This window comes from Amia ocellicauda, chromosome 3 (genome assembly GCF_036373705.1).
Source record: "Amia ocellicauda isolate fAmiCal2 chromosome 3, fAmiCal2.hap1, whole genome shotgun sequence".
NCBI classification, from domain to species: Eukaryota; Metazoa; Chordata; class Actinopteri; order Amiiformes; family Amiidae; genus Amia; species Amia ocellicauda.
In genome coordinates, this window is record NC_089852.1 from 46,121,420 (window position 1) to 46,144,616 (window position 23,197).

At 38.5% G+C, this 23,197-nt stretch overlaps 1 protein-coding gene across 1 annotated transcript; it reads left to right on the plus strand.

Annotated features, from left to right (window-relative positions):
* Window positions 1-15,584: 15,584 nt before the first annotated feature.
* On the plus strand, window positions 15,585-16,529 carry LOC136747219 (olfactory receptor 10G4-like). The gene has a single exon (XM_066700168.1). It carries the CDS (start codon window positions 15,585-15,587, stop codon window positions 16,527-16,529), a length of 945 nt encoding a protein of 314 aa, XP_066556265.1.
* The last annotated feature ends 6,668 nt before the right edge of the window (window positions 16,530-23,197 follow it).

Here is a 23,197-nt window from a genome sequence, read left to right on the forward strand (position 1 = left end):
AAACATCTTACAGAAACGTTATACAAACAAACGGGGGTTTAGTTCTTACCCAGTCGGCAGACAGCCTGTCTAGGGACAACCACTTCTCACATTAATCACAGGCCTTTCGATAGTTTCTGTGTAATTAAAGAGACCGGCATTAATATATATTAAAACGTTTTCATAACTCTAATGAGCCGCTTCAAAACCACACACACCCATACATAAGAACCCATGAGCACAAACACAAAAAGCTTACCGGCGTTGTTCCAGATGATCTCCTCAGCGTTGGGAATTAACTCCTGTTGACTGGCTGAAAAATAATTTTACAGAACTTAAAACAGATGCTATAGCCTTATTTACAATACATTTACACAACACGCTCTGAGTCAATGAAAATAATCTGAAGACTTACCTAAAAACTCGTTTAAATCGAAGTCGCTGATGTTGTTTCCGGACATTGTTGATCTTTAGTCTTAAATCGAAAGGTCAGTATGAGTCTGTCGATCTGAAGAACCAACCTTCATACTTATACTGATGGCCACATGCCGGATCTTCTTGTAAGGCATTGTTCTGGTCTGGCCTTTGTGCCGCCCTGTTACCAATTAACATATCAAAACCAACCAATAAAATGACACTGCATCAAATTTCAAATAGAAACCAAGATGGAGACGATCTCTCTCCTCTCTACTCTAAACTTTTATTAGAACCTTTTGGTCTCTCAAAAAAACATTTTTAAGCATCTAGACCTATAGTCAACAACCACTAAGAATATTTCAGGCCTTTATAAGCGCTAAAAAACAACCTGAGCCAAGAAAATAACTATAAAGATCTAAAATAACTAGCGCTTTTACAGTGATTTTTTATTTATTTTTAATAGTGATGCTTTGTTTGGTATTAAACAAGTCACAAACTACTCAGAACAGCGTTTATCCCCGCAAAAGAGATATTTGGGTTTATTTTACAAAGCTTATAAATTATATAGGTTAAAAGTATTCTGAATGTTTTGATACCACACGCCATACCTACTGTTGTCTGAGCCCACCCCCGACCCCATGGTGTGAGTGATTTAGCCTTGAGTGTTGTGATCTATTTAGCATTGAGTGATCAGTTGTTTTTATTTTTTAAACGATTCCTTATCATCAGGGATTGAGACAGCTAAAATACCTTAAAAGCATATCCTTATCTTAAGTCTAACTCTTATGAGCTTTAAGACCCTAGAATGTATTTAAGTAGAACGAATGAACACATTATGTGAGAGATAAAATATAACCACAGCTTTTTTTTTTTTTTTTTTACAAAAACAATTAACCTATACACACAAACACCCACACACACACTCTTTTTTAATTTTATTTTTAATTAAATTTGAGGGGAGAGACAGAGCCAGAGACAGTGTGGATAACATAAGGACCCTATGCAAAACAGGTATTGTTAGGAACTGGTGGTATTACAGACAACATAACTTGTTGATCTTATAAAATGATTGGGCGAGAGAGAGAGACAGACAAAGACAGATACACTGTGGATAACATAAGTACCCTAATGCAAAACAGGCATTGTTAGGACCTGGGACCATTACAGACAACAGAACTTGTTGATCTTATAAAATGATTGGGCGAGAGAGAGAGAGAGACAGACAGAGACAGAGACAGTGTGAATATGATAAACGCACTATTCAAAACTGGCATTGTTAAGACCTGGGACCATTACAGACAACAGAACTTGTTGATCTTATAACAGTTTAGATTTACTAAACCATTACATGTAAATTTAAAAAAAGACCCCCAACCACTACAGGAAGATCTGACCCATTCACACTCTACAGTTGACCAACAAGAACAACAAGAACAACAGGTTATGGGCGGCCTTGTTGTTCAGGGTTTTATGGGTGTACACTTTCTGACAGATATGACGTAGGAATAATTAAGGAAATAACTCTACCTAAAATCACGCCCCCAATTATGACGTAGGAATATTAATAAGCTTAGGGCATACGTCATAACAAAATAGGCCGCGCCCAAAAAACCCTACTATCTACTTGTGAACTAGGAGGAGAGAGGAAAGATCAGAGCCTGAGAGAGGTGAGAATGAAGAAAAGGAAGCTTGAACAGTGGGAGGCTTGGGTGGGATGGGAGAGGAGGGGGGACTGTTGAAGACCTTGTGGATGTCTGTGATCTTATAGAAAGAATGGCATATGGTGCTGTGAGCAGGGTCCAATAAAGTGCAAGCACTGGTCTGTTTGCGACCTGTCTTCCTAGAGGGAGGTGTGGGATGTGGAAACCAAATGGCTTCCTTTGATGTACTCCAAGAAGTCTGGTCATACGGCCTGGAAAAACAATTAAGTCCACAAACAGACTAACAAACAAGCAACTGTGTGGTCCTTTTATCATAGATAGGAATTTCTAACAGATGTGCCTTGTTGACTTTTGCTAACATGATAAATATTATTTGCTTGGTCTGTATACATACTATTATTTCCAATGCTAGTATACAGTTAGTACACATTATACAGTTACTACAAAACACGTATACCAGTTCTTCACCATATTACTCTTTACTGATCCTCTCTTCTGCGAAATGCATGGGGTTATCTGTACAAAATGGAAATCTTCACAGAACCAAATCTTCTGTTTAAACAAGATAGTCGACTCCTACTTTTCTTCCATCTTAGAGAAGGGGTGCTCTAATACAATCCAGGTGCATTGTGTTAAAAAAATCAATTGTTTTTAAAAGAGAAGACTTGTAATATGAAATTAGGCAAGTTTTCCATTATATAGAGAGGGAGAAAAGTGCCACAGAAACTCCCATAATGCACCATTTCATGGAACACGAATGTTCCCACGTAAATTAGGCGGACTATTTTATTTAAATAGGTGATCTTTAGCGACCCCTGCTGAAAAGATCACAGTGACTGTCTTCACTGAGACATTAACAGAAAGATAGACAGAATGTCACCACCTATGGGTGCTAGGGGTGACCACATGAAACATGACTATGCCACCTTGTATTAGTCGAGTGAGGAACTCATTACACCCACTAATATTTCTCCCCGGGCAGGCTCAAAAGGACCCCAAGGCACCACAACATGGATGGTAAGGTCATTTATTTTTACACAATAAAAAGCCAAAACAGGGCACAAAGTCTGTTCAGTTTAAAGCACACACAGGATATCAATATTAATTATTAATAGCACACAGGATATATATAATAATACAACTAATTAAAATGAATTTAATAGCTCTGGGCACATAAATTCAAAAAATCCCAGGCAAACTAAAATAAAGAAACAAAGCAAAAATATATAATAATGGCAATAAAAAGTATTACACTAAAATATAAAATATGCTGAACCCTTAAACTTGCTAATCATATACTTTTACAGGTGGCTGCGTACACCAACCACACAGGTGAGTATATGGCACTGTCGAATCAGCAGACCCTTCATCCTTGTAGCCACCTGAGAAGACAAAGATTGGTAAGTCCTGCAGATCTCAGTAAGGAAAGTCCTGTGAATGAAAGATCAGTAAAGGTAAGTCTTGTGCAAAACATGCAATTACTCTTGTAGAAATGTCTGGCTTTCTTTTTAAAGGTGCAGCAGCATTACCCATCACAACCAGAGGGGAGAAAACAGTCTCTACAGCCACAGGGAATAGATTCAATACTAAAGTGCAGTGTCTTCTCCAGCCTGTGGAGGAATCAATGTGGATAAGTGTCGATTTGAATAAAGCCTTTCTTTCTCGCACTGTGTTTACTTCTACTTCACTTCTACAATGTATTCAGAGAACTCGGATTCCAGAAACTTAGCCTTTCACTGAGCCTGTGCCATCTGCTCCTTCTGCTGGTAGCTTAAGTGCTGGATCCACCGGTCCCATCCAAATTCATCAATTTGTAATCCACAGTATAGGAAATCTTTCAAAAGCTGAATCACTGCCGTCATCCCCTCTGGCTTCCCCTCCTGCCCTAGTCGTTCGGGTTGCTGCTGATCTCCTGCCGGTTGTTCTGCATGCTTCCTCTCTCTGATCAAGTATGCACTGCTGAAAGAGGAGAATCCCAGGCTTTTATAACCAGTGTGTGTACATCTATAAAAACCAAACGAGGAGGCAGTGCATGGTATTGCAAAGTATTTATAGTTTCCAATGGTAACCGTATCGTTTTCCCTGGATGTGTACAGGCTTTCCAATTAACGTTCAAAGTCCAGGAAATACTGGTATGGCAGTACTCATTTTGGCCCAGACAGCAGCCGCCATGCCAGTATGGTCGTATGTTCCAAAGGTTTAACATGAAACAGCGTGAAAATGGACAAGACAACAATGTCTACATAAGAAACAATTACATCTGTCCTAATGTAAAGGCAAGGGGTAAGTGGTATTGGAATTATAGAAAGATAATTCACATATGTGTTTAGACCACAACGAGGGGGAGACAAAACAGGTTTACAATTTTACAGAAAAGCACCATTTATGAATTTGTTATGTGACAATACCCCAGGCTCCTGCAGTAATTGAACCCAAGGAGCCCCGTGCACGAGAAAAAGAGAGGGGATAGTATCCCCTCCTCATGCAGGTGATCTCCCACATAGTTCCAAGACCCATGATAGCAGATCTGGCAGGTGCACCAGTTGCAGATGTGGCACCAAACCCCCTTCCAGGTCCTATAGAACCCTTGCGGAGGTCCCAGCAGGACAATTTGAGGACAAGACTGCAGAAATACAGGGAGTAGAGGGTGAGAGGCAAATTCTCTTGCTGAGGGTGGTAGTTTCGACGACAACCATTTTAGTAGGGGGGGGGAGTGTCACAGGAGGTGGCTTATATGTGTACTAATTATTATATTACGTATCTTTTATTGTTGTTTTCTTGTTTGGGTTTTGATTGCATTAGTTATTTTGTTGATTATTAACTTATTTTCTTTAATTGTTTAATTACTTTCTTGTTTCCATTCATTAATTGTTTAATTATTCACGTGGGGGTTTGTTGAACATTCTTAGAAGTTTCTTTTAGCACCTAACAAAACTATGTGACTAAAATGGTTGCCAGTGCCATCAAAATTTGTATTTGATGTGTAACATTTCTCATCCATTCGCCAGTGGCAACAAACACCAAAGGTTTGCAATATTAGCTTATATATTGTCTTAGTAATTAATCGACTACAGCGTAGGGTGCGATGTGAGATCTGTGAGAGTAGGCTGCAATTACTTTGCAAGTTAAATTCATTAACTTGTACATTGTCTGTGTCATCAGTTCACTGATTTCAACAGTGTGGCAATGTGTTTGCAGTTATCAAGCTAGCTTTGTAAATTGATTAAAGATCCTCTATTTAAACCAGATAGTCATCGCCCCCTTTTCTTCCGTCTTTGAAGTGCAATGCATTGTGGGATTTCAAGGAGTTTCATTGGCGCTTTTCTCCCTATCTATATAACAGAAAACCTGCCTCATTTCATATTCCTAGCTTTCTCTTTTAAAAACAATTGCATTTTTTAACACAATGCACCTGGGTTGTATTAGAGATGCTCCTCCTTAACATATACACGTTATTATTTAAACAAACAATGTTTTCACCCGGCCTGACAAGAACATGTTATCACTGAAGTGCTGTGTCTAGTTGTCAGCTTCATGAATATTTATGAACACACAGCAAGACGGAGGCTTGGTTTGGTTGCAATAGACGTAAGAGTGCATGTATTATTATTATAATTATTTTCATTTATAATTAACTGATAATATCAGTAATACTAATGTCTCTGAGGTGTTAGGTATTTTTTGTATTATTTATGGAGTACAATTTACAGAATATCATCCTGCCGATAATGGAAAAGAGAACACTAGTCAACTCACAATTATATATATTGTATCTGGATGTCAAACTACAAAGATGGGCAAGAATCAAACAACAAGAAATGAAGAGAGAAGAAATCAGACACTTTTGCACTTTGGAAGCAGTTTTGCACTTTTTACCATAGAACAATATTGAACAAATAAGTGATTTGTGTTTAACCTATTTTATCTATTTGCACTGTATATAACTTTTCATAAGGTCCAGAGATAAAATGTTACACTCATATATATATATATATATATATATATATATATATATATATATATATATATATATTGTATTTTTAAAACTTTCGTGAGGTTTACACCTCCTCCCTCCTCTTGGAGTGTCCACTTCTTTGAAGGTTCAGATATAGTAACCCTAGTATATACAGTGTATACACATGTTATTTGATGGCATTATTTGGCACCTAAAAAAACAAATAGCTCCTAATTGATATTGTCTTCACTGTCACTCTTTCACAGTATTTGGATGGTGAGTCTCTATAGATTTTGATGTCATGCTCACATTATAAAAACAAAGTCTCAGAGGTCAAAAGTACAGAGTTATAATTATGATATTCCTACATGTATTATATGTACTGCAAATGAATAGTGGTAAATTATCTTATAATGAGAGCTCTTGTGAATACAGCATGCTACATTGCTGAACAATTGCACAATAAATACTTCTCATCTCTCATATCCACGAAGCCAGAATACAAGAAAGGCATGTAAGTAGCTACATTAATCTTAAACAAAAAAACTGAGCAACATTATTTCAGTCACATTCAGAAACTAAAGAACATTTAAATAATCTGGCATGCATTCTATGTAACATTCATTTATGTTTACATGAGCATGTTACTATATTTAAACTGTATGTTTCTTACAAGATGCAAAAAAAAAAAAAAAACTGTTTCACTGAATAATATAAACAGTACGCTGAGGTAAATTGCAGGGTTGGGTTTCTTTTCCATCCTTGTCATGTTTGCACTGCTCTTTTTCTTACAGAATCGGAGACTACAGTAATTGTGGATCATGCCATTTGCAAACCTTACAGCTGAAGCCATAACAGAATTTTACATCACTGGTTTCAGTGAGACTCAGCATCCAAAGGCAGTCGGATGCATCATTTTGATCATTTATTTACTGATTTTATTGGGCAGCAGCGCAAACATCTACATCATCGCAAGGGACAAGCGTCTGCACACCCCAATGTACTTCTTCATTTGCAGTCTCTCTGTTGTAGACATCATCAACAGCTCCAGTGTCAGCCCAACAATGATCCTGGTGCTATTAGCTGACATCACTGCAATCTCTTACAGGTCCTGTATTACTCAGATGACTCTTTACAACTTAGCTTTTGCAATGGAGAAGTTTATCATTAGCTTGATGGCCTATGATCGGTTGGTTGCAATCTCCAATCCTTTGAGATATCACAGTATCCTCACTAAGACTCGTATAGTGCTATTAACAGTGACATCATGGACGTTGGGGTTTTCCTTTATTGCAGTTCTTACAGGAATTGCTGTCAGACTTCCTTACTGTCGAACCAATCTTTCATTTGCATTTTGTGACTATGGTGCTGTTGTTCTTGCAGCTTGTGTCAATCCTGATGAATATTTTGTTGTATCAACTGTTCTTGTCTTCTTCATTTTATTTGGTTCCTTTGCTTTGATTTGTATATCCTACCTTAAGATAATCTTCACTGTGCTTAAAATTGCCCCCTCAGAAGACAGGAAAAAAATGTACAGCACTTGTTCAAACCACTTAATAGTAGTTGCTTCTGTTTTTGTTCTTCCATTTGTCATTATTATTGTAACCCGCATAGGTTTGGTGTTGAGCGTCACAGAACGTAATGTATTAACTATTTTCTCTTCTCTGGGCCCCTGCTTGGTGAATCCTTTTGTGTACTGCTTCAGAACAAAGGAAATAAGACGTCAGCTTTTCAGAATATTCAAGGCTGTTACTCCACAAGAATAGCATGGTGTCTGTAATTCAGTATGGACAGGTTTTTATTTTAGACATCCCTTTTAAATTAATACAGTTAATCAATGCATTTCATATATACTTTACATCAATATTTATTTCTAATTGGAAATACAAAGCATGATTTAAAAAATGGGAAAACTTGGTTTAATTAATAAAACCATATTGAGGTCACAACATAAATTACTTTCAAAGGATTGTGTCATGATTTAGTATAGTTCATTGATTACTTAGCATTCATGAATTTAATTAATATTTAATTTTGGGATGCATATTACAATTTTTACAATTACATCTATCAGATGTGATTTACAAAGTGACAGATGTAAGAAGTGAAGTTCTCATCAGGCTTTCATTCACCTTCTATAATATTATGTATTTCATAGTTTTAAGAATCAGAACAGGCAGATTTTCCACTAAACACCAGTTGCAGCACAAACATGCTGCAATGTGTTTGTCTGTAGTGACAATTAGCGAGGTAAACATTTTGTCATGTGTCCTTAGGGAGAATGTGCAGAACAGTGCCATAATATCCTAATAGAAATATATTTTGCATCCTCGTAGGGAGATAAGCCATGTGTGAGCTTTGCAACATTTTCCCTAATCAGTACTGGTCTCAGATGTAATGTTAGCCTGGTGTGAATTAGTGTTGGCTGAGCACTGGCTCCGGTCCCAGAGCAGAGTTGGAGCTGGCAGTGCTGGAGTCGGAGCTGAGGTCACGGAGCTGCCCAACTCTCTCACCCTCCATTAAACTCTTCCAGATATTAAGTCAATAAATGTTGAATTAAAAAAATATGTAACTTCATAGGTGAGCCATTGTTTCAACAGTGTGCCTTTTGTGTCAAACTAATTCATTTATCATTAAGGTTTAAGTTATTCCTCTTCACAATAACTTATAAAAACAAACTAAATAGCATTTAAACATCTGAAACAAATCAAAGGAATAATCAGTATTCTGCAATGTCCCTTTTCACCTTTTTACTAAGTCCTTTAAGAACATAACTCACTAAATCCTAATGTATTTTTTAAATCTCACCATTATTACAAAATACAACTTGGTGCATTGCTTTTCAACTATACATATGTAGAATACATTTATATTTATTAATATTAATTGAACTATTTAGTACTGTCCCTGATTCCACTGTTACTGGAGATAAACCCCTCTGCAGAAAAATGAATTTATGCACACATCACATGATCTGCAGCATGTGACATCATATTAAAGGAGGAAGACATCGGAAGCAACTTCAGGTAGGTATCTAAGCAGTTTTTCATATATATATATATATATATATATATATATACAGTGGGGGAAAAAAGTATTTGATCCCCTGCTGATTTTGTACGTTTGCCCACTGACAAACAAATGATCAGTCTATAATTTTATTGGTAGGTGTATTTTAACAGTGAGAGACAGAATAACAACAAAAAAATCCAGAAAAACGCATTTCAAAAAAGTTATAAATTGATTTGCATGTTAATGAGGGAAATAAGTATTTGACCCCTTCGACTTAGTACTTGGTGGCAAATCCCTTGTTGGCAATGACAGAGGTCAGACGTTTCTTGTAGTTGGCCACCAGGTTTACACACATCTCAGGAGGGATTTTGTCCCACTCCTCCTTGTAGATCCTCTCCAAGTCATTAAGGTTTCGAGGCTGATGTTTGGCAACTCGAACCTTCAGCTCCCTCCACAGATTTTCAATGGGATTAAGGTCTGGAGACTAGCTAGGCCACTCCAGGACCTTAATGTGCTTCTTCTTGAGCCACTCCTTAGTTGCCTTGGCTGTGTGTTTTGGGTCATTGTCATGCTTGAATACTCATCCACGACCCATTTTCAATGCCCTGGCTGAGGGAAGGAGGTTCTCACCCAAGATTTGATGGTACATGGCCCCATCCATCGTCCCTTTAATGCCGTGCAGCTGTCCTGTCCCTTTAGCAGAAAAACACCCCCAAAGCATAATGTTTCCACCTCCATGTTTGATGGTGGGGATGGTGTTCTTGGGGTCATTCCTCCTCCAAAGACGGCGAGTTGAGTTGATGCCAAAGAGCTCGATTTTGGTCTCATCTGACCACAACACTTTCACCCAGTTCTCCTCTGAATCATTCAGATGTTCATTGGCAAACTTCAGACGGGCCTGTACATGTGCTTTCTTGAGCAGGGGGACCTTGCAGGCGCTGCAGGATTTCAGTCCTTCATGGCGTAGTGTGTTACCAATTGTTTTCTTGGTGACTATGGTCCCAGCTGCCTTGAGATCATTAACAAGATCCTCCTGTGTAGTTCTGGGCTGATTCCTCACCGTTCTCATGATCATTGAAACTCCACGAGGTGAGATCTTGCATGGAGCCCCAGACCGATGGAGACTGACAGTTATTTTGTGTTTCTTCCATTTTGCAAATAATCGCACCAGCTGTTGTCACCTTCTCACCAAGCTGCTTGGCGATGGTCTTGTAGCCCATTCCAGCCTTAGGTCTACAATCTTGTCCCTGACATCCTTGGACAGCTCTTTGGTCTTGGCCATGGTGGAGAGTTTGGAATGTGATTGATTGATTGCTTCTGTGGACAGGTGTCTTTTATACAGGTAACGAGCTGAGATTAGGAGCACTCCCTTTAATAGAGTGCTCCTAATCTCAGCTCGTTACCTGTATAAAAGACACCTGGGAGCCAGAAATCTTGCTGATTGATAGGGGATCAAATTTTGTATGCATTTTGTAGGCATATAGTCAGGTGTATGATTAAACAATTATACCAAACAGGTGCTAATGATCATCAGTTCAATATGTAGGTTGAAACACAATCATTAACTGAAACAGAAACAGCTGTGTAGGAGGAATAAAACTGGGTGAGGAACAGCCAAACTCAGCTAACAAGGTGAGGTTGCTGAAGACAGTTTACTGTCAAAAGTCATACACCACGGCAAGACTGAGCACAGCAACAAGACACAAGGTAGTTATACTGCATCAGCAAGGTCTCTCCCAGGCAGACATTTTAAGGCAGACAGGGGTTTCCAGATGTGCTGTCCAAGTTCTTTTGAAGAAGCACAGAAATGAGCAACGTTCAAGACTGTAGACGCAGTGGTCGGCGAAGGAAACTTAATGCAGCAGATGAGACACATCATGCTTACTTCCCTTCACAATCAGAAGATGACCATCAGCTCAGAATTGGTAGAAAACAGTGGGACCCTGGTACACCCATCTAGTGTCCAGAGAAGTCTGGTTAGAAGTGGCCTTCATGGAAGACTTGCGGGCAAAAAGCCATACCTCCGACAAGGCAACAAGGCCAAGCGACTCAACTATGCAAAAAAACACAGGAACTGGGGTGCAGAAAAATGTCAGCAGGCGCTCTGCACAGATGAGTCAAAATTTGAATATTTGGCTGTAGCAGAAGGCAGTTTGTTTACCGAAGGGCTGGAGAGCGATACACAAATGAGTGTGTGCAGGCAACAATGAAGCATGGTGGACGTTCCCTGCAAGTTTGGGGCTCCATTTCTGCAAATGGAGTTGGGGATTTGGTCAGAATGAATAGTCTCCTCAATTCTGAGAAGTACAGGCAGATACTTATCCACCATGCAATACCATCAGGGAGACATCTGATTGGCCCCAAATTTATTCTGCAGCATGACAACGACCCCAAACATACAGCGAAAGCCATTAAGAACTATCTTCAGTGTAAAGAAGAACAAGGAGTCCTGGAAGTGATAGTATGGCCCCCACAGAGCCCCGGGGCCGGTTGCACTAAAAAGGTATTACTGTAAGTCTCAGCCTAAGTCTAATTCCTGTGAAATGGACTTACGTAAGACCTCGCAAAAAGACCGTTGTACGAACAAAACCCTGCAGGACCTGCGTTAGCCCTGGCTTACCTGTTGTTGCTAAGCAACAACATCTGGTCTTATTATTTTTGTGAAGAACGAAAAAAAAATGTGCCATCCTGACGATTCTGTGCAGCTGCAGCAGGATTTCTATAAAAGTGATAGTGTGATCAGTGAGTTGTTTTTACCTCTTTAGAAAATCACTTTAAAAAGAGAGCTCTGGTATATACACACTGCTCGCTGACTTCTACATTTAAGAAGCACATTGAGGGGGGCGAATACTTCCTGCTTTTGCTTTTATTAACCCTCTAGTTATTGTGACTGTTATATTAAATATATAACTACATCACATAATATGTGTATTGTTTTTGAGTGGTGTTTAATACAAATACTAATTTTAACATAGGCCTATTTGTATAGTTACAATTATTAATATATATTGCTTATTTTACAGCTGTCTTACCGACTACATAACAACAGGACATTTACTTATTTAATTGCAGATTCTGAAGATGTCGGCCCCATTCAAACAAGAAAAACTAGATTCAAAGAGAGGACCTTTACGTTGAAGTGCTGGAACTCCAGAAGGGAAATCTGTTGTTGTAAAGGGAAAAGAAATCAAAATGTAAAAGTTAAAAATGGTAATTCGAGTTAAAAGGGGAAGGAGAAAAGTATTATTGTAGTTATGAAGAGTTGTTGGTTGTTAAGACATTTCTCATTATTTATAATAGATACTACATAATATATTTTAATTTGTATATTTTAATATAAAGTTTTTTTTAATTAAATTAAACATTTCAGTGTCAAATTAGTTGCAACTACTATTTGTCGAACTTCCATTACTTTGTATGTAATGAAGTATTGAAACATTGTGTAGAGCTTTTGCATTTTCCTGTTATTTTGAATTATTTGTATGAGAAGGCTTCTGCCTGCCCGTACATATCCTCTCTCAATGAAATACCCTTTATTTAATAATTCAAAATTACCTGGCATATGTGCTGCCATGTTGTTTTCATGTCAGTTTCTATAGAAAGATATACTTTTTCCCCATTTAAGTCTGGTGTAGGGTAGTGTGACAGGCCGCTGTCTGTCACGACACGGCTGCTGCTGACGTCCACTGATGAGGTGCTCATGTGCCGCAGCTGTGTTGTCGCTCCCTCGCTAACAGGCTGCGGACTCACGGCTGCGGACAACAAGCACCGAGGCGACTGTGACGTCAGTGGCAGCTGTGCCCTGTCTATTTAACCCCTCTCCCTCCTGGAAGGAGGCAGCTAACCCATTAAGATGGAGGACTGCCACTATTACCCTAGACTGCCCGGAGCACCCTGTTTGTGTGGACGTTTATGTGCTTGTTTTTGTTTGTTTTGTTTTTCCCGTTTTTGTCTTTCCCTGCTGGACTTAACCTCAATAAAGTCCGGACACCGGCGCAACCTGAGACCCTCTCCCACCTTCTTGTGTCCGGCTTTTACAGGTAGGCTTAACAAATGACTTAAATTTCAGACCAAACTGATTTCATTTTGTTTTGTGCAACAGACACAATTTTGTGAACGCATTCTTACTTGCATTCTTACAATTTTATGAAAGCATTTTTTCACACCTGCCTAAAACTTCTGCACAGTACTGTGCATTAACTAAACAAATAATAAACATGTAAATAATTATTGTTTTTAGGTTATTTATTGTTATAAGTTATGTTTTAGCACACTATCTTTTAGATTTTTTCCTAGGAATAGCAATTTTACACTTTTTTGACATAGAACCTGTTTTATCTATTTGCATTGTATTGCATTGTAAGTTTTCTAAAGAGTCCAGAGATAAAATGTTACACTCATGAACATATACAGTACAGTGCATAAGATTTAGGCAGGTGTGAAAAAGAGTAATGATGCTGGAAGAATCTGGGTGTTTCAAAGTGCCAAGAAGTGCACCCACACGTTGAAACTTCATCTCTCGTATTGTCAACACAGTGGCTCTTAACAGAGAAAGCCTGATAGACACATTCACTCGCATCACTGATCACCCCTCAATGGATGATGAATGTATAAGAACAGCAGATGGGCTGAAGACTAATTTAGAAGACTTTGAATTTTTGTTTTTGCTTTTTACATGTGAGCAGATTTTCTCCCAGACAGATGTTGTGTTTGACATGTTTCAGCAAAAGCAAAAGCAATGGATGTTTCATTTTATAAAAGGAGTGTTGAGAGGCTCATGGACACTATGGAGGAGTTGAAGTCAGAGCAGACATTTGAGAGGAATTTCAATAGAGCAGCAGATGTTAAAGAGGATTCGGAGATCCAAGGTCAGAGTTGCAGTTGTTTTACAGTGACAAGGAGATCAAAGGTGGCAGCATTAAGCGGTGTGATTCATTACAGTCAATGAAAGATGCAATGCCTGAATTGTACAGACTAATGTCTCTCATTGCCACAATCAGAGTTACATCTGCTGGGGTTGAGATGAGTTTCTCTTGTCTGAGAATACTGACAAGTTACACAAGGAACACAATGGGACAAGAACGACCTGAGGAACTTGGCAATCCTTGCAATTGAGGGGAAGATTCTAAAATCTCTTAGAAAGAATCCTCACTGGTATGAGAAGACCATAGACATCTTCGCCACACAGACTTCTAGAAGCATAGACTTCTCTTTTAAGTAAATTTGTCACTGTCCCTCTCTCATGGTCCTGATGACAACAGTCACTCTTTCTTTGGATCTTACATGGTCAAAAGGCAAGGTATTCATAGCTCAATTAAGTTTTTCCCCCAGTGCTTTCTTAATTACTATTAAATTGCCAAAGCTTGATTTGTGTTGATATTTTAATTGAACTGACAGGCTTCTAGTGACACATTACGCACACACCAGGTTCATTCCCATCCAAAGCCCGCAGTAATTAGATGTGTCTTTCCCTCTCGTTCACCTGGCCCCCTTTTTATATTCATCCTTTGTGTATGATAATATGATATTTGTTCCTTATGGAAGATGGGGATAAACATCGGGTGCATTGCCTTACCTTAGTTGTATAGTACGTTTGCATTAGGTTGCTAGTTGGATGATTGCTACATTTGAGCATAAGAACATAACATCACTTGAACATAAGAAAGTAGAGATAAGTAGCCAACTAGTGTAAAATAACATGACAGAGTGGGTTGGTTTTCCTCCTGTCCTCCCCACTTTTTTAAGTCACCAGCTGCCACTGCAACACACACTTGCTTAAAGCATCCTCATAGTGTAGTGGGATTGCAACTTCATTTTGACATCACTGTCACTCTTTCACAGTATTTGGATGGTGAGTCTCTATAGATTTTGATGTCATGCTCACATTCTAAAAACAATGTCTCAGAGGTCAAAAGTACTCAGTTATAATTATGATATTCCTACATGTATTAGAGGTATTGCAAATGAATAGTGGTTCATTATCTTATAATGAGAGCTCTTGTGTATACAGCATTCTACATTGGTGACCAATCTCACAATAAATACTTCTCAGTTCTCATATCCACGAAGCCAGAATACAAGAAGGACATGTAAGTAGCTACATTAATCTTAAGCAAGGCGACTGAGCACCATTATTTCAGTCACATGAGGTACAAATGATTTTCAAACAAAATCTCAAGCTAATAATTTACTTGGTAGAATGAAAAAGGAAGGGTTTTAACAAACGCTACATTATGAAGAAAAACATTCAGAAACTAAAGAACATTCATGATTTTTAAAAATATTTTGCCACAGTGAAACCTGTATATTGATATTTATATACTATGCATTCAGTGTAACCTGAATTTATGTTTGCATGAGCATGTTATTATATTTACATCAACTGTATTTTTTTTACGCAAAAACATTTTGTTTACACAGTTTCATAGAATAATATAAACAGTCCACTGAGGTACATTGAAGGGTTGGAATGTGACAAATACTATCTTTTCTTTTCCATCTCTATCATGTTTACACTGCTCTTTTTCTTACAGAATCTGAGACTACAGTGGATGTGGATCATGCCATTTACAAACCTTACAGCTGAAGCCATAACAGAATTTTACATCACTGGTTTCAAAGGGACTCAGAATCCAAAGGCAGTCGGATGCATCATTTTGATCATTTTTTTACTGATTTTATTGGGCAGCAGTGCAAACATCTACATCATCGCAAGGGACAAGCGTCTGCACACCCCAATGTACTTCTTCATTTGCACTCTCTCTGTTGTAGACATCATCCACAGCACCAGCTCCAGCCCAACAATGATCCTGGTGCTATTAGCTGACATCACTGCAATCTCTTACAGGTCCTGTATCACTCAGATGACTGTGTACCACTTATCTAGTGTAATGGGAAAGTTTACAATTAGCTTCATGGCCTATGACCGGTTGGTTGCAATATCCAATCCTTTGAGATATCACAGTATCCTCACAAAGACTCGTATAGTGCTAATAACAGTAACATTGTTGATATTGGGTTGTGCCCTTATTGCAGTTTTTACAGGAATAGCTGACAGACTTCCTTACTGCAGAACATCTCTTTCATTTGTGTTTTGTGACTATGGTTCTTTGGTTAGGGCAGCTTGTGTTAATCCTGATGAATATTTTGTTACATTAACTGTGATCTCCTTCTTCATTTTGTTTGGTCCATTTGGTTTTATTTTTATATCCTACCTTATGATAATCTTCACTGTTCTTAAAATTGCCCCCTCAGAAGAAAGGAAAAAAACATACAGCACTTGTTTAAATCACTTAATAGTAGTTGCTTCTGTTTTTGTTCCTCCATTTGTCAGTATTATTCTAACTCGTATAGGTTTTGTGTTGAGCCTCACAGAAGGTAATGTATTAATTATTTTCTCTTCTCTTGGCCCCTGCTTGGTGAATCCTTTCGTGTACTGCTTCAGAACAAAGGAAATAAGAAGAAAACTTTTCAGAATAATCAAGGCTGTGGCTCCCCAAGAATAGCATGGTGTCTGTCATTCAATGCTCTTTGGATTTTATTGAGCACTAGTGCTTTTTAGAAAGTTTATCTGTTTTTCTTCATAAATCATTTTGATAACAATAGAAATATTCCTGTAAAAACAATTATGGAACACCAGCTTTAAAGTATATACAATGGTATGTATTAAAAAACAGCCTCTCTAGGTTGTCCAGGGTGGACAGACACAGGGACACATAGTAGAAGGGGCACACACCGGATAACATATAAAAGTCCCTCAGACAAATATTTACATGCGGTCTATTTAGGTAGTCAACAAAGAAACATAAAGTACCTGACACATAAACTGTGGTAAAAAGCATATTCTGGAGGTTTAAATTGCTGGGGTCAAATTGACCGCAAGGATAAAAGATGTTAGTAAATTTGAGGATAACAGGAGGGCTAGTCATTGACTGGATGGATGTTAAGCTGGCACTAGAAACCATTATGGAGTTTGAAGACTCTGTATTGGAATGATGAAGAAAGTATTTTTATATTAACTATATAATGTTTTATATTGGTATTAGAAATAATTACATTTTGTGCAGACTTGGCAAATTGGATTTATTAGTGGGGGGTCAAATAAAGCAGTTAACGATACACCCTTTCTTAAATTCTCTTACCATTTCTGTTTTTGTATAAGAGAAATGGGTTTGTCTGAATGTATCGCCCATGGGTTTTCCCGAATGTATCCACCCTTGGGTTTGTCTGTGTGTGGATTTCCTGTTTCTCCTCTCAAAGTCAAAGATGTTACCTCGTTGTTAAGAAAACCACAAGATCGTACCGTTTGTATGCTGTAACAGGATCAGACATCTGCTTCTATGATGACCTCCTCCCTTGGGAAGGGCAGCCTACAAACTTTCCAGGGCTTGCATCTTTTGGAGCTCCTGATTGGATGAACGGCCACAAGATTCTATGTCATTTTTCCTATAAAGCTTCACTCATGTTTGTAAACATTCACACTGAAGGAATTTCCTGATGTGAGGCTTCCAAGCCGGCTTGATTAAAGTTCTATTAGCTTTATCTCGATGGCTTTTCCACTTATTTCCGAGACGGTTTCTACAGAGTTGTTGTGTTGCAACTGTAAGTGGAAATGCACTGCACCAAACTGCATTTGTGTGGTAAATGGGCTGAAGTGTACAGATATGTGAAAACTCCAAGAATGTAACAATCAGGCTTCCCTTCTAGATACTGAGGACAGTGATGGCGGGGATGAGGAGGAGGATGAAATAGACAGTGATGAGGATTATTAATAAATTAATAAAGTAATAAATTATTTGATTGACTGTCATACACTATCGTGGTATTAAATCTGACCCGATTTGCACCTCAAAATGACTTTCTCGCAGCTCCTTTCTGGCACAATGCGAGAATAAAACACAGCTTTCACACAGCCGCTACTACAACAATACACCACTGCGTATTTAGTTAGATGCTACTTTCTTCTAATTTTTTATGTAAATCCGATGATGTACAGTACAGATGATGTAGTTTGCTATTAGCGGCTGGTTAAAGTGGTATTTAATCCCGCCCAACAATACAGAGGGAGTGGTCCCATTTTCGCCGCATTAAATCAAGAAAATATCTTCGAGAAAACAACCTGAAAATGCTCTCGCAGCTGCTCTAGTTTTAGACACTTCGGAGTTGTCTAAAGCCTCTTGCGGTTGAGGCACAGTGTAAAGAAACCCCATCCGGCACAAGTTTGCGCAGGCGCTGCTCTGTGGGTTCATTCACAGCCTCCGCAGCTCTGTGTGTTCAGTGGAAATAACTGCTCATTGCTACAGTAATTGCAATACAGGGTACAGTGCGGGTAACAACATCCACACAAACGAAATGTTGCCTATTGTTTGTGCACAGAGAGAAAATATGTTGTTACTGAATGTCATTTTATATTATGTTTTGTTCAGTAATGTGTCAGTATTCGTTTGGGTTATGTTTTTTACGTATTTCTTCATAAAAGTTTTAAAGTTTTACACATAATAGAAAAGGTGGCCTGTGTGCCTTTACATTTTAAAATGAGAAAATGCACTCTCCAGTGAGAAACAACTTATTCCAGATGGGTTTATCCAACAGAAGGGCAAAGGTAATGCCAGCCAGTATCCATTTATATTAGGTTAGCATACATATTGTTGTTAAAATATATCAGCATAAAAATCCATGTAGAACCATGTGCAGTAACGCACTCACCGCAGATTCAATGTGTATTCTACTGTATTCACTTTGTAATCGAAGTTCGGACATATATAATTGATGCATCTCTCTCTATATGGACTGAACGCAACTTTTAAGAGACGAACACTGCATCGAGTGACACTGCTGTGACAGCGGCTGTAGCGTAAAAATACAGTACAATGCAATTATTAATATTTACACGAATAGGTAAAGCATGGAGACGTCTGGATGATACTTGTTATATTTTTATATATATTTTGTAAGTGAAGAACGAGACAACACGGACACGAGACAACTCCATCAGCAGGAACCCTTCCTTTTACTGAAGTCCACTGTCAATGACGTCGTACAAGTTTGATACTATCCAGATTTGTTGCTAATATTACTTACTCTATGTTAACTACTCTATGAACATCAATCTATAAGACAGCTTTATTTACTGAAATTCTGTCTCAAAATGTCTTTGTAAACAATTTGTTTTAACTCTTATCAACATAATATTTTAAATAAAGAGTTATACAAGCTAAATAATACTTCTTTCCTTATGAGCAATCTTGTGAACAATGAGCTCATATATATATACCGATCAGCCATAACATTATGACCAATGATTATGAATAACACAGATAATCTCGTTATCATGGCACCTGTCAGTGGGTGGGATATATTAGGCAGCAAGTGAACATTTTGTCCTCAAAGTTGATGTGTTAGAAGCAGGAAAAATGGGCAAGCTTAAGGATCTGAGCAACTTTGACAAGGGCCAAATTGTGATGGTAAGATGACTGGGTCAGAGTATCTCCAAAACTGCAGCTCTTGTGGGGTGTTCCCGGTCTGCAGTGGTCAGTACCTATCAAAAGTGGTCCAAGGAAGGAAAAGTGGTGAACAGACGACAGGGTCAGGGGCGGCCAAAGCTCATCATGGGCGACCAAGGCACATTGATGCACGTGGGGAGCAAAGGCTGGCCCGTGTGATCCGATCCAACAGACGAACTACTGTAGCTCAAATTGCTGAAAAAGTTAATGCTGGTTCTGATAGAAAGGCGTCAGAAAACACAGTGCATTGCAGTTTGTTGCGTATGGGGCTGCGTAGCCGCAGACCAGTCAGGGTGCCCATGCTGACCCCTGTCCACTGCCGAAAGCGTCTACAATGGGCACGTGAGCATCAGAACTGGACCATGGAGCAATGGAGGAAGGAGGCCTGGTCTGATGAATCATGAGTTCAAGGTGTTGACTTGGCCTCCAAATTCCCCAGATCTCAATCCAATCGAGCATCTGTGGGATGTGCTGGACAAACAAGTCCGATCCATGGAGGCCCCACCTCGCAACTTACAAGACTTAAAGGATCTGCTGCTAACGTCTTGGTGCCAGATACCACAGCACACCTCCAGAGGTCTAGTGGAGTCCATGCCTTGACGGGTCAGGGCTGTTTTGGTGGCAAAAGGGGGACCTACAAAATATTAGGCAGGTGGTCATAATGTTATGGCTGATCGGTGTATATATTTTTTAACTTTGTTTTGCTTTCACAAAGTATTTAAAAACAACAAAATAATAATACAACTCATGTGCTGTCCTCAGTATATGTCCTGTTTATAGCTTGACAGTCAGATAAACGCCTTCCAAACATCAAGGCTCTGAAGACAGTTGACCTCTTGTCCACGGGTTTATTGAAGTTGCAAGGAAAGTGTGAAACTAAAACATACAAAAAGCATAATCAACACTATGCTTGCTTTATGACCTGCACAGACATACATAATGCAAACACACCATGAATCTACCCAAATCCCTTAGGTTTCCTTACTGCTACAGGCTTCACGTGTTCATTGTATATCCAACTCCAAATGTAATACATATAGCACCATATTTTAACATCCAATCTACAATCTATTCATTTATTTACTTGTAATTAGTCTTATATGAACTTCCAATGACATAAGAACAGTGTAGACATTGGCAATAGAATCTCTTTAGAGTTTCTAGCATCAAACTTTCTAGCATGTAACTTTATTCCAAAAATAATGATCTACAATTGTGTATTACAAAAAAACAAAACAATACATACCCAAGATGCTACCAAAGGCATAAGATGTATGCTGGATTAACTTAGATAAAACAAGACAACTCTCTGTGTCGTGCTTATTTACTTCCTGATCACTACTCACATGACATAACTTCCTGTTACTGACAGACTGTGTTGGGGTAAAATTGCCCCCTATGTATTGTATATACCCACTGTATAATTGTTAGAAAATAAAAGAAACTTTCCAGTAAGTTACTAGTTAAAACCTGTTTTTATTAGGATTTATCTGCTCTTATTATGATTTCTCTGCTCAGACTTATCTGTGTGGCAGATAGAAACAATTTCTGCTGCTGTGGAAATTCTTTGGGTAACGAACCAAAATGATCTATTAATATGTTCTTATTAGTACAGTGTGTCCTTGGTACCAGCGCTTCCATGTCTGAACTAATTACAATGAAAACCTTATGAAATTTTGTTGACTGTGTCTTAGATATCAACGTCTCCATGCTTAAACTAATTATAAAGAATACCTTATTAATTATCACTTCCCGTGTCTCGGAACTGCCCCAGACATATGCCAAGAAGATATCATCCAGGTTCGGGACGGCCCCGAAACTCCTTTGAAATACTGCTTGTAGATTTATAAAAGGCTGTGTGAAACATTCAATAAACGAAGATAAACGAACAGACTACAGTGTCTGTGAATTTTTCCTTCCCAAGCGCTCGTCGCACTGACTGGGGTGCCTGATTCACTGGGACCCGAAGGGTTGTGAAGACTCTGTATAGGAAGTTGAAGAAAGTGTTTTGTGATAATTATATAATGTTTTATATTAATACTAGCATTAGAAGTAGCTTGTATACAGACTGAGCAGATTAGCTTTAGCAGGACAAGCAAAAGGTCAACAAGATTCATTTGTTAGAAACTCCTGTCAGTAATAAAAGATCACACAGTGCCGAAATAGCCTACAGCTGTTTGCTGAAAATTTGTTTATGACTTAATCGTTTCTCCAGATAGGCAGGAATTGTTTCTGTTAACGAGCGATTGACATTAGGTAAACGACGACCGTGGGATCGCATCTTCCTAGTGCACATCAAAGACAGACATCTGCTTTTTGGATCCATCACCTCTCCACGGGAGGACAGATCGTAAACGGACCCGGACCTGTATCTTCCGATTGGATGAATGGCCATAAGATGTTACGTCATTTTCCTATAAAGTTGCACTCATGTTTGTAAACATTAAGTCCTCACTGAAGGAGTTTTCTGACGTGGAGCGTCCGAGCCGGCTTGATTAAAGTTCTATTTCCTTTATCTCGTCAACTTCTCCACTTATTTCCGAGACGGTTCTACAGGTTTCTTCAACTGAAGCGTTGTACCTTAACAGAGTGTAATTCTTAAAGTGACCACAACGAAATACAGAAACTCGAAATACAAAAACGGAAAACGGAAACAAGACTTTTACCATATGAACTTAGTTGTAACAGAACAACTCAGGTTACTGCAATGTACATTTGTAGTGTATACTACTATATTCAGTGCTTGTACCTTGAAGGTTTATTCATTTGGTAATTTATCCATGTGGCTGAGACTCAGGTAATTCAGTATTTTGTGTGTCCTTGTCAGTTGTAGGTGAGTGAGTGTCAGTGACTTGTGTGTCCATCTCGCATTTAGTGTTATTGACTGTGTTATCTGTTGCTGTTGTGAAACTTTTCTAATAAGATTATTTACATTAACCCTTTGGAGTGAACTACCGTGCCTACTACTATAATGCCTGGATGTTAATTTAATAGTTTTAATATGATTATTATTAGTAGTAGTGACTGTGTGCATGTTTTTGATTGTTTGTGTTTTTTGTACGTCAATGGTTCCAACTAAGAAATCATCTTGTTCATCACTTTGTTCACCTTGTTCTACTGCCTGTATTTTCTTGGTGGAGACTTGCATTTTGCACATTTTCGCAAAGTGGTTTCTTTTCTTACATGCTTTGCATATTTGTCCATAAACTGGGCACTTTTTATATTCATGTTGGTAACCACATCTTGAACATTTCACTTTTGCTTTGTGTTGACTTTGCAGTCTACTTTTCTGTTCACTTTGCACTGTTTTGCCTCCTCTTGACACTGCCTATTTTGAGCACGTCTAGTTTGTCAACTAGCACTTTCATCTGGTTTGACATTATCTCGTTGGCCCGACAGGTGTCTGCTTCACGCAACAATCTTGCACGAACCTTGTCGTCTCTTATTCAACATATGATTCTGTGCCTGATAAGTGAATCAGTCAAATCGCCAAATTCACAGTCTTTCGCCTTGTGTTTAAGATCTGTGACATATGAATCAGTTGTTTCTTCTGGGCCTTGTGGTCTCGTGAAAAACATGTGGCGAGTATACGGCAGATTCTTTCTGGGTTCACAGTATTCTTTGAATTTCTTTTTTAGTTCCTCAATTTTATTTACTTCTCACTCTGTGAA